Below are 12400 nucleotides of genomic sequence, written 5' to 3'. Positions count from 1 at the left end.
ATACAGCACAGAACAGCAACGTTGAGTGGAGGATGCGGAGGATTGTTAGTCAAACCAAAACCCTGGGACACTCTCCCTTCCATGCATGAACCAGATGCTGTGCGACACCTTCTGACAAGTTGACTCGAAAGAGGTGCAGCTCCAGCTCCTTCAGGGGTCCAGACTAGGCCGGAATAGCTCGAGATAGTCTGCGCCTCTCGTTTGGCATTACCCACCCATTTCCATCCTGTCTCTGCCCATGCTCATTGCTCAAGGCCCCCCCCTGTTCCCCCATTTCCCTTATCAGCACAAGGCGAAGGGCTAACGGAAAACTTGCCGAGCAATTCAATATCGTTACGAATCATCAAATGAATCTGCATGTCTGTAAAAGGTTGGGGGCAGAGTGCTCGTATTCTGCTGCCCCTCGTTGGAATTTTGGTGGTTATTTCCAGCCTCTGCCATGCCTTTTTCCGAAACCAGACACTGCGTTTAGGGAGGTTTGACTTACGAATCTCAAGACGGTGCGTGTCAGAACAGGGTGATCGTCAGGAACTGCGTGCCTCTGACTGGCTGACGTGTGAACGAGCTCTGCTTCAGGAAAAGACTTGTCTAGAGCGCTTCGTCATCACAACATTCACACTCAAACTCGAATAAACAATTTTTTACAAAGAATGATCTGAGGACTATACGAAAACTACAAACGTCATAGTTCATTGATCTCCAGCGTCTCTCCACCCACTGCCACAGTCACAGCAGATCTCAACGGGTTGATGCTCGAGTCCGTATAGTAAAGTGCCTTTAGTGTCTGATTGACATGGTGATCGCCTGTACCAAGAAGCTAAGAGTTATCGGTACGGGATATTGGCCATGTGAGAATTCGTATTGTGTCCAAGTGTGGATGCGAGTTAGCTCAGGCGACCAAAAGCCAAGATTCAGTTTGCCGCAGTGATTCATCTCGCCAGTTTAGGTGATGCTATCTAAGGATATTGTCACTCGGATGCACTGAACGGTAGATCGGCATCTCATAGTGGGCTTCTGAGCGAGTCGAGTGCTTTGTGTTGTGCTGATGCTGTGTTACCCTAGCCACAAAGAAAGTGGCTTACATCAACCAACTGTCAGCTTTTTTTCCTTCCCGAAGGCCCTCCCTCACCGTAATAATTTCTCATCACCAACTAAGCACCTAAACTCACTGGCTCACAGTAGAAACCGCCGGTTCTGGATCGTGGCGGTTTCTTGTCTCAGCCGCCAACTGCCTAACGCCCAGAAATGTCTTGTTCTTGGGTGAATCATGTCTCGCTCGAAACCGGAATCTCAGTGGGAAAGCCCATGTTCTGTGGCATGACAGGGGCACATGGATCAATAACGAGCCCCTAGCTGCCCCTAAGACGAACTTGGCAAGCTCCAAAGCTCGGCTTCCCTTGGCTGCCAGGATCAGGGTCAGGGGTTGAGGCTCCTCCAGATCCACCCGGACCCGAGGCGCCTCTAGTCTAGAGACGTCTCTAGTCGTCTACAGGCGCCGAGACAGACGGAGGGCGCTGCCATTAAAACACCAACGCCTCCATTCACTGACCTGAACCTCTTCCTCTCTCAGTTTCACTATCTTCATACCTTTTAATACCTCTTCACCTCAGTTTACTGTCTTTTGCTTACTATTATATACACTCTCGCTCAGGTATATACCTTGACCTATTACACATACAACTTACAAGTGGTCGTCACTCCATCGCTCAAGACACCTCTTGATAACAACTCAACACCTTGAATTTGAAATTCACAACAAGCTTACAACAGCAATCACACATCACAAATACACGATACAATGTTCTCAAAAGCTTTCACTACTGCCACCATGGCTCTTGCCTGTGCTGGTATGGTTTCTGCCCAGACCTTCACTGACTGCAACCCATTGAAAAAGAGTGAGTAGATATTTGCTACAGACATCATGCACAGACACTGACATTATCACAGCATGCCCCGCTGATCCCGCTTTTGGCGATAACGAGGTTGACTGCGACTTGGCCAAGGGTGCATGTGATGCCTTCCACGGCATGATTGGAACCGAACTCAAGTACAGCGACCGCGGTGCTCTATTCCGCATCAACAAGGAGTCCGATGCTCCTACAATTCGATCCGACAACTACCTCTTCTTTGGTCGTGTAGATGTTGTCGTCCAGGCTGCCAAGGGCCAGGGCATTGTTACCTCCGCTGTTCTTCAGTCTGACGACCTCGACGAGGTTGACTGGGAGTGGGTTGGCGGCGATGATGCTCAGGTCCAGTCTAATTACTTCAGCAAGGGCGATACCACTACATACGACCGTGCTCAGTACCATGCCGTTGCTGCTCCTCTTACCACTACTCACAAGTACTCCATTGAGTGGACGTCCACCAAGATTGACTGGCTCATTGATGATGCTGTTGTCCGAACTCTGAACGCTGCCGATGCCCAGGGCGTCAATGGTTTCCCTCAGACTCCTATGCAGGTCAAGCTTGGTACTTGGGTTGCTGGTGGAAAGAACAGCAACGAGGGTACCCGGGAGTGGGCTGGTGGCTACACTGACTTCGACGATGCCCCCTTTGATGCCTACTACCGCAGCGTGACCATCATTGACTACGCTGGAAAGGACGCCCCTGGCCAGAACAAGGGCGCCAAGCAGTACGTCTACACTGACAAGACCGGTGACTGGACCAGCATCAAGGTTGAGAAGACTTCGTCCGATAACGACGATGACAAGACCAGCACCAGCACCACCGTCTCTAAGGTTTCCAAGACCACTAAGACTGCCGAGCCTACCAAGACCAAGACTGCAGAGGCCACCACCTCCGCCGTTGAGACCACCAGCGCTCACGAGTCTAAGACCAAGTCCGCTGAGAAGGAGTCCAAGACCGAGTCTGCCAAGGAGACCAAGACCTCCGAGGTCGCTACCACCTTTGCCACAGCCACCAGCACCAAGGCCGAGGCTACTGCCACAGCCACCGAGGGTTCTGGTTCCGGATCTGAGTCTGACGCTGGTGCCGGAGCTGCCACAGCCACTGGCTCTGGCGCTTCTCCCTCCGAGCCCGCCACCACTCCCGTTCCTGTGAACTCTGGCTCTCGCATGGCTGGTAGCGTCGTTGCCGCCTTCGCCGGCCTCATGTTTGCCCAGATCCTCATCTAGATCTTCACTTCTGCTTCTACAATTACTTCTTTCAGGGTCACTGTAAGCATGTAGAGCTTCACAACCTACACGCGGAAAGCAGACCATTCTAATTACCTTACTTCGAGTCGATCCTTACATGCTTGCCAAGGCAACCCAACCTTTTCATCACTCGGAAGTATTTTTTTCTTTGGAATGAGGGCGACTTCATGACAAAGAAAGAGACGGGCAAAGGAAAAAAAGGCGCTAGAAAAATCACAACAAAAACAACACATGGGAAAAGGGCTCTTGGCAAGCAAACATCACGTTTTTGAACAACAAAACCTAGCGATTTTTAATGAGGACCTGCTCTCTTGAGCCCGCCGAGACGGACCAAAACTTGGCTTCAAGCCAAGCGTCTTGGCCCAATCTCCCTTTGGGGAGATATGCACAGGGCATATGATGGACGAGCTTGTGATTTTTTGTACGAAAGCTTCAACTAGAGATGGACTATGACACATTGACAGAGGAAGACAGACATGGCTTGGATGAATTACTACTTTGGATTGGTTTGGATGACGCATTGCATATTATTAGATGCCACTTTTTACGCACGATACCTTTTGCAGATAGAATCTGTTTTTCGAATGGAATAGAAGCAGCACATTTTGCTGAAACCATCTTTTGGCTTGTTTACTTTTAGTGATGTACTTTGACGTATACGAAATGGAGTGAGTCTGTGCTGCATTCAGCCAAAGGCTGGGCGGCTTGTATTGGAGGGTTGTACGTGCATATGCAGAGTAAAGGGTGATATGCAAGGGCCGTGTAACAAAGAGGAGGTTCCAATCAAGGGACTAAGGGACTATCAACACCCAAGATATTGCCAGTGGCCAAAGAGAAGACGCCAAGACTATCGATCTGCTGAGTTGAGGAGTTGGCGGACGCGTAATCTTGAGCTTATCTGTGATCGTCAACTTGAGGGAAATTAGAGTGCTTGGCTGAGAAAATAGCATTGTTTGGGCTGTGAGGGTGTGCTCAGAAATGCGGCTGGCTGAAGGGAGTGAGACATGGCTGTTGTTGTCTCTGGTTGAGCCGCATATTTTGGCGGAAGTGCTTCCAATTGGATCTCCTTTATTTGCATCTTTGCTTCTTGCATCACGAGTTCTCAGGAGTGCAAGTGAATAAATGTTAGCTGACAACTGCACTGATTATGCATCCATGATTCCAAGGTTTATCACAAAAGGGATAAGCGCAAGGATTCCCCGTGTGTGGGTGGAGCGGATATGCAGGTACCCCAAAGGTTATCGCCATTCAGTATAAAAGCCCCCCCCCCCCCGCATCCCTGCAACTTACCCCGAAACTTCAATGTAGCAACACCAGACTTTCTCTTTTAAAGTGGCATAGAGATCAAGAGCTGAACCTTTTATAAGGCGTAATTATCTAAAATCCCTTCGAGAGAGGATCCTAGAGATAAATTGATCTGTGGTGGTCGGACGGTTAACAGCTGAACCCACTGACCACCAAGAAAGATTCATCTCACTTTTTTCGCTGTGAAGCTTATGTGTTCGAATTGTGCAAATTTTGCTTTTTCATCTTAGCTGCGTTATGTATTCAATTGATTTCCCTTTGGTTTGTTGACTTAACACTTTTCTCCGAATTCTCTAGTGTCCTAGATCCTTGGTATCTTAGTCTCAAAGAGAGTACATATTACACACGTGCAAGATGACCATGACTTCATTGAACTCGTTACCATTTCGACTCCATACTGTTTATATAGCGTAGAAACACCGAAAATTGTAAGCGGCATTGTCACTTTATCAAGGTCTTGCAGAAATGGTTCCAAGTTATGTAGTTATCATTCCCGACAGAGAGATAATGCAACTAGCTAGCTCTTAAAGAGCCAACGGTGCATACAACTCCAGGTGATAGTAGTTAATCCTGTTTTACAGTGACTGACACTGGAGGTCAGTGCAAGGGGTTTATCACTTGGTCACCAGAGATAGGGTGACATCAAGGAAATAGACCGATGCCAGCAGAGTTCGATACCTATCTCTGTAAAATCTCCTGAACGCCTTTTTCCAGCAGAAAGCATTGAATTAACCCCTTTAGGAGTAATGCTTGTTTAACACCTAGTGTTGCGTACCTACTTCGACTGCTCGAATATAATACTCACTTGCATGAAATATGGTCAAAAAGCTTCCTAAAGCTCCTGAACAAGCATCTCTTCAGCCTCGACCACTTGTGACATCAAAGCCATTGTATAGAAAGTTAAATCAGAAACAAAAGTCTAAATTCGGACACATAGGCTTGGTAGACAATGAGCTGAGTATGCCCGCAGCGACAGTAACCTAGCATCAACTGGGCCCTTCACTTTGCATGCACAACAACAGCGAAACTGATGCACCTGGCATGCGCCTCGAGTTGCGTGTTGAAGTATACTCCTGTTAATTTTTGACTCATTAAACTTCTCTTTGCTTCCATATCTCTCCCCTTCTCCCTCTCTCAAGCCCACCAGCATTCGCGATACCTGTTATATAATTCACACTCCGTTGGCTTCGGAGAAGCAATGCGATTGACTTGGTAGATAATCTTTTGCTCAAAAAAAGAATTAATGACTGTATGACTACATAAAAATTAATGCAGATCTAGTGTATCAATTATGTTTCTCTGGTAACTTTACCTTGAGCACCTACTATTCTGTATATTCATTGTATGACTCTGTATCACAGCTTTGTGATGTGAGTCGCATTATCTGACGATGAATCGACCCTGATGACCCAGGGATTATCCCCGAGCCTTCTCTCTAAGGTCTCTTCAATATACTGTTGGTTATGCTGCTGTTGACAGTGATAGTGGCATCAAGCTTGCCTAGCATGGGAAGTGTGTACAGCACCAGTGCGTTTATCAGCATAACATACCTAAGGTAGGTAGTAGCCAAAGCGTCAAGTGGAAATATGACGGAAAGAATTGGCGAGTTAGGTTAGTAACCAGGTAATATCATGGTCAGGTATTGTCCTCATCTCGCTCCTGTCGTGAATACAACGGCTCTGTGTCCCAGACGCTGCATCGTTTCAACTTGCTATCCTGAGCCATGAAAGTCTATCTGAGATAAGTCAGTAGGTCTTTACCTACATGGAGCAAGGAAATATCAGGCCTGATATAACGTATCAAAATAAATTCTGCAAAAGGTATCCTAAATTTATACCAAGTTACTTAAGTTCTGTCTTTTTATCCTAAACGTATCCTAAATTACTTAAGTCTTTTTATCTCTTAGGATCGAGGCCCTAAGCTTTATTTTCTCCTAGAGGAAGTCTCGAGGATCTTTCTCACTGAGGCATGCCTTCCTGATTGATATTACCTACTAAGGTAGGGAAGCCACATCCTTGATCTCTACAGGTACCTTAACTACTTATATTGGATCTCCCCATCTTCTCTCTCTTGTCCCTGTTTCAACCTCCCATCCTTTTGGAACAAATATTATCACAGTATATTCATATTCAATACCTACCTATTTCATCATGGTTGCTGTTCCTCCTCACATCCTGCGAGCTATCTCGAAGAGTAAAGCAGCAACTGCTGAGCACCGAGAGATAGCACGATCATCTCTTGCACACACAGAACAATTCTTGAAAGACTGCCAGAAGCGTCGGGAGCAGTTTTTGAAAACGTACAACCTAGTTCAGAGGCAGATGATTGTTCCTCCTGAACTCTTTCGAAATGTCATCGCTTCAGATCAAGCCGACAGTGCTCAGCGTACAAGGGCCAAACAAGGCCTTGACCATCTTGAAACCATTATCGGAAAAGTCAGAGGGGCACAGCAGGCTCTGGGCTCTTCGCAGCCCACAGAACCCGGCACCTCATATGCCGTCTCATCGCTAACTGCTACGAACGACCCTCCTTACCGTGCTGTATACGACATACACGAGAGTTCAAACGAGGGTGAACTCCCTGGCGACCTCATTCGTGACAACGGGAAGAAGGAAGCTGAATCAACCAAGCCATCTTCTGATAAGGCTGTCAATGAGGCTTTCGACAACGTCGGACTTGTCTTGGGTTTCTACAAAAAGTTCTTCCAATGGCTGTCAATCGACAACAAGGATATGGACGTCATCAGTACTGTTCACTTCGGTAAACAATACGAAAATGCTTGTGAGTAGCAATCGCAGTGGTCTTGACTTCTACTAACACTATCTATCTAGTCTGGGACCCAGAAAAGCTTCAGATGGTCTTCGGCGACGGCGGCGAGTTTCTCAACAACTTTACCGGATGCATCGATGTTATCGGCCATGAGCTCACACACGCAGTTACAGAGCACACAAGTCCTCTTGACTACTATGGTCAGGCCGGTGCTCTGAACGAGCATGTCTCGGATGTGTTTGGCATCATGGTCAAACAAAGAGTTCAGGACGAGAAATCGGATGTTGCAGACTGGCTAATTGGTGAAGACTGCATTCTTCCTGGAGTCAAGGGCACTGCTCTGCGAAGCATGAAGGAGCCTGGAACTGCCTACGATGATCCCGTTTTTGTAAGTGCAAGCTCCTTTCCACCCATCCACCTGCTAATGCATGTCTCTCAGGGCAAAGATCCGCAGGTTGGACACATGAAGCAGTTCAGGACAACATATGAGGATAACGGCGGAGTCCACATATATTCCGGGATTCCCAACAAAGCGTTCTATCTGGTTTCTGTGTCGTTCGGAGGATACTCTTAGGAAAAGGCTGGCAAGATCTGGTGGGCAGCTTTGAGGTCAGGCAAAATCCCTCCCAAGTCTACGTTCAAGCAATTTGCAACTGCCACAGTTGACTGTGCGAAAGAGCTTTTCGGGTCGGCTGATGCGGAAAGAGTCAAGAAGGCTTGGCTAGATGTCGGTGTTGACAACGGCGTCAGTACTGATTCAAGTGGAGGTTGGTGCAGTATCCTTTGACGAGATTAGGTGAAGCTTAGAAGATATCATACAACATTACCTAGTATGCACAGAACCTAAATTATACTAAACTTCCCTAAGCCTTATCAGAGTTATCTTAGTCTGTCGTCCCGTGTTTGTTTTCCTCCCCTAGAACGCCTAGAGAGCACTTTACCGTTATCCTTCCATGGCAGCTCCACTCACCCCCAAGTCGACAGGGTCGCAATTATTGGTGGGAGAATGGCAACGCGTAGTCCGAGATTGATGAGATGAAAGGCTGAATAATTGGGCTGTTTCGAATTGTTTCAATCATACGGATACATACGCGCTCTCATGACTGTCACCCACTTGACGGTACAAACAAAAATGATGTTGGCGAAGCTTTGTTGAATATGCAAGCATAGATAAGTCAATTATCCTTTCATTAGATAGCCTTCATGACATATACTTGATGAAGCATGTCACTCGTCATTCGTCATATGTAGACATTTCTTTAAGCTTATTCCAATGATGCTTAAGTTAGAGCCAAGGCCAGTTAAGAGTAATTCAAGCTTCAGTGTACCTTGGCTGCCAAGAAGAACGAGGCCGCGCTTCCGTGGTGGGCGAATTAAAGGATACATGTTGCATCGTCTCCTCTGATGAGACGCTGCCATATTGGGGCTCGGGGTATTGATGACCGAATACTCGAGATGATCAGACAGGCGATCCGGAGATGCAGTATCCGAGTTCTGTATGTGGTGACTTCTCTCTTTGTTCTATTCACCTCCCAAAAGGCCAGACCTGAAACTGTTTGGCTGGGAGCTAGTAATGAAAACGACCAGCGTTACTGATACCGGCCGAGCGCCGATGGCATGGTTCGGCATTGAGGATCCACTTCTGCTCCGGATTGTTGGCCCACCTCCCGTTTCAACACCGGAGAATTATCCTATTCGTGTAAAGATGTTTCAGGCCCTTGGAACCACCATCTTGTTCAATGCTGTCGACGGTAATTGATCATCACCGCACCAGGGGTGCAGTGTTCGATAATCAGGATGACTGAGCACGACATCTCGCGATGGCTTCATATATAAGAACCTCGCTGTGACCACCAACTCTCCTCTTCTGTCCTTCATCCTTCACCCTTCACTCCTATTTTCCAACTCTTTTTCAATCGTTACTGTCTGGACCGGTTCCGACTTCCACTCTTTCTTTTTACACAATTTCTCGATATATACACTTAAAATCGTCAACATGAAGTTCCTCGGTCTTCTCAACCTCGCTGCTCTGGTCAGCGCCGTCCCTACTCCTACCTTCCAGGAGGCCGGAAAGACTCTCGGCAAGCGAGCTGCCATCACCGATGCTGCCAACATTGGTTACGCTACGCAGAACGGCGGTACTACCGGTGGTGCTGGTGGTGCTACCGTGACTGTCTCTTCTCTCGCCGAGTTCAGCAAGGCTGCTGAGTCGGAGGGTAAGCAGGTCATCTACGTCAAGGGCCAGATCTCTGGAAACAACAAGATCCGCGTCAAGTCTAACAAGACCATTGTTGGTGCCGCTGGTGCTTCTCTTGACAACATTGGTCTTTACATCAACAAGCAGAAGAACGTCATTGTTCGCAACCTCAAGATCAAGAACGTTGTTGCTGCCAACGGTGATGCTATCGGTATCCAGAAGTCCACCAACGTCTGGGTCGACCACTGTGAGCTGTCCTCCGACCTGTCCAAGGACAAGGACTTCTACGACGGTCTCCTCGATGTCACCCACGCCTCTGACTTCGTCACCGTCTCCAACACCCACCTCCACGACCACCACAAGGCCTCTCTCGTCGGCCACTCCGACAGCAACGGCTCCGAGGACAAGGGCACTCTCCACGTCACGTACGCCAACAACCACTGGTCCAGCATTGGATCTCGCGCTCCCTCTGTCCGTTTCGGTTTCGTCCACGTCTTCAACAACTACTACGAGGATATCAGCGTGACCGGTGTCAACTCCCGCATGGGCGCCCAGGTTCTTGTTGAGTCTACTACCTTCTCTAGCGCTAAGAAGGCTCTCACCTCCAAGGACTCCAAGGAGACTGGCTCCATCTCTGTCAACGATGTCAACCTGGGCGGTTCCACCAACGATGCTCCCAAGGGCTCCATCTCCAAGTCCAACATCCCCTACCAGTACTCTCTTGTCGGCTCCTCCAAGGTCAAGTCGGCTGTTGTTGGTGTTGCTGGTGCCACTCTTAAGCTGTAAGCGGTGATGCTCATTGTCTGGGCTTCTTCGCCATCGCCATCGTTGGTGAAATGAAGAACTTCGTTTACGATGTATATACTTTTTGAAGGAACATAAATAATCAATAGATTACTTATCACATCTTGCCGTCTAAATTCAGTGTGTGTATATTGTCGCTCAAACCGTAGTCCGAGTGATAATTCTACGTAGAAGGCCATACGAAAAAGAGACTGAACAAGAATGCAAATACTGAACTCACTGAAGAGGCTTACTCATACATGTACCCTAAGCTGTTCTCACAGTCAATGTAGAAAAGATTGATCTGTAGTGTATGGTGCACATGTCAAGGCCACATTCGGGCTCATCTCATGGTTCTCTTGATACACGGCCTTTCCCCTGATGAAAACCAGTTGCATACCTATATTTCTTTCGTTGGCCTCAATAACATACGATTTTAGCAACACGAGTTCCCATAAAAGCCAAGAATACCTCGGGCATCTCCCAAAACCCGATATACTCGGGATCTGTACAGCAACTGGGATTATACGCGGGTTCAAGGTCCACTTACTCCTCAAGTGCGTCAGGTAATAGTCCACCAAGGGGTTCAGTCCGGTCCTGAATGTCAAATTTCTAATGAGCTTATTCTTTCTATGCATTGGCTGGCAAGATCATGATTCTCCTGACCGTCAACATGTGTCATGCCGAGCCCCTGAAGCCTCGTTCGCAACCCATCCCAAAATTCCTTCACCCCTCAAGCCTCGGGGAACTCTTGATAGCAACTCGCGCACGTTAGTTGCAGTCAAATCTTGGCAACCCCTGACTACCTCTTCCAGTTTCCTTCCGAGATCATGTTCTCCAGGTCCAAGCATTAGATTCAGCTCAACATCGGCTACCCCCGCTGCGAGCCATAGTATCAGGAGTTTCACCCCTGGGTCACCTCCGAAGGCGCCACAGCCCCAGAGCCCAGTGAAGACGGAATTTCCTTTGTAGGATGAAAACCCATTTGCTACTTTGTTGATTTCGCGATCAATGTTCCCATGAGATAAGTCGGGTAACCCATCGTTCTCCGAATGGTCGAGCATGTCCATCTCCAAAGCGTCCATGAAGACAAGACGTCCTCCCCTCCATAATTTCTTCCAACCTGCGAAGTCTTCGGATGGCGGCGTGGGACGTATCGTCCATTCAATATTACGCCTTTGGCCTTTCATGTCAACCATCGCTCTCGCTCCAGAAACAGTGATGACAGTGTCGTCTGCGAGATGAGGCGCAACCAGGACCACGGGATAAGCTTCAGGAGCAACCCCGACAAAGATTTCTTCTTGTGTGGCGGATTGACCAAACCCGATGACCTTGTTGGATGATACGACAGCTCCTCCTCCTTCACCTTGAACTTCTGGATTATGTGTATTTGATGTATGAGTGTCCAAGAAGTGCACTTGTAGCTTTGCTAACTTGGCAGCTTCTAGTGAGGCTGGCTTTCCTAGATGAAGTTCGTATGAGACAGAACCGTGACCCCGTTTGGATGCAACTTGATGGTCTTCCAAAAGAGTGCTGGCTTCAGGTGTACTCTCAAAGTATGTAAACAAAGCCTCCAAGTACATCTGTACTGCGGTAGGGTGCCGTTGCTCGGATGAGAACCATATGCCCAGATCTTGATATCCGTCGTCAGTCCTTTGAGGTGAGAATGAGCAGAGGAATTGATGTACCACAAGACAAGCAACTTGCCCACGGCTTAGATGAAGTGGATGTCCCGGCTGAAGTAGCTCAAGCTTTCCATCAGGAAAGTAGGCCGGTAACGCGAGTGCAATATCGCGGATCTTTGGCCATATCGCGGCAAGTAGACAAGCTTCGCCTCGCTGTTCAAGAAATCTTTTCAGAAAGCCATAGTCACTATCATGACATGTCTCTGCGTTGGCGGCGATTGTTTGTAACCGATCAACCAGATGCGCGATGCTCGACACAGGCGTACAGAGAAGGTGTTTCAACAGCGGCCAAGATGGTATTTTGCCATTCTCATCTTCTTCGACTTCCGCATCGTCGGGAAGGTCGCTGAAGCGGTCAAGTATACGACACGATGCAGAGTTGGGAAGATGAAAGAACTGCGGGCGAGATGACATTATGATGGTTTGCAGTGGAAGTTAGAGCTTGCAAGATAACATTATTGCTCTGTTGTCTATTTTTGTCTATTTTCGATGGGAGATTTGAAGCA

The 12400-nt window shown here is 48.0% G+C and overlaps 4 protein-coding genes across 4 annotated transcripts; 3 read left to right on the top strand and 1 right to left on the bottom strand.

The window, feature by feature from the left end:
- Positions 1–1798: 1798 nt before the first annotated feature.
- FPRO_03395 (uncharacterized protein) lies at positions 1799–3134 on the top strand (the record flags this gene model as incomplete). The annotated part of the gene is made up of 2 exons (XM_031226398.1): positions 1799–1895; positions 1948–3134. 2 exons carry the CDS (start codon positions 1799–1801, stop codon positions 3132–3134), a joined length of 1284 nt encoding a protein of 427 aa, XP_031076938.1.
- Positions 3135–6610: 3476 nt separating this feature from the next.
- Positions 6611–7803, top strand: FPRO_03396 (uncharacterized protein; the record flags this gene model as incomplete). The annotated part of the gene is made up of 3 exons (XM_031226397.1): positions 6611–7241; positions 7292–7617; positions 7669–7803. 3 exons carry the CDS (start codon positions 6611–6613, stop codon positions 7801–7803), a joined length of 1092 nt encoding a protein of 363 aa, XP_031076937.1.
- A 1422-nt stretch (positions 7804–9225) lies between these two features.
- On the top strand, positions 9226–10212 carry FPRO_03397 (putative pectate lyase 1; the record flags this gene model as incomplete). Its single annotated transcript, XM_031226396.1, has 1 exon — positions 9226–10212. One exon carries the CDS (start codon positions 9226–9228, stop codon positions 10210–10212), a length of 987 nt encoding a protein of 328 aa, XP_031076936.1.
- Positions 10213–10877: 665 nt separating this feature from the next.
- On the bottom strand, positions 10878–12308 carry FPRO_03398 (uncharacterized protein; the record flags this gene model as incomplete). Its single annotated transcript, XM_031226394.1, has 1 exon — positions 10878–12308. The coding sequence occupies one exon, from the start codon at positions 12306–12308 to the stop codon at positions 10878–10880; it is 1431 nt and encodes a 476-aa protein (XP_031076935.1).
- Positions 12309–12400: the final 92 nt, after the last annotated feature.

This window comes from Fusarium proliferatum, assembly GCF_900067095.1.
Source record: "Fusarium proliferatum ET1 genome assembly, contig: FPRO_scaffold002, whole genome shotgun sequence".
NCBI classification, from domain to species: Eukaryota; Fungi; Ascomycota; class Sordariomycetes; order Hypocreales; family Nectriaceae; genus Fusarium; species Fusarium proliferatum.
Note: the sequence above shows the minus strand (reverse complement) of the source record. Positions and strands in the feature narration are given on the sequence as shown.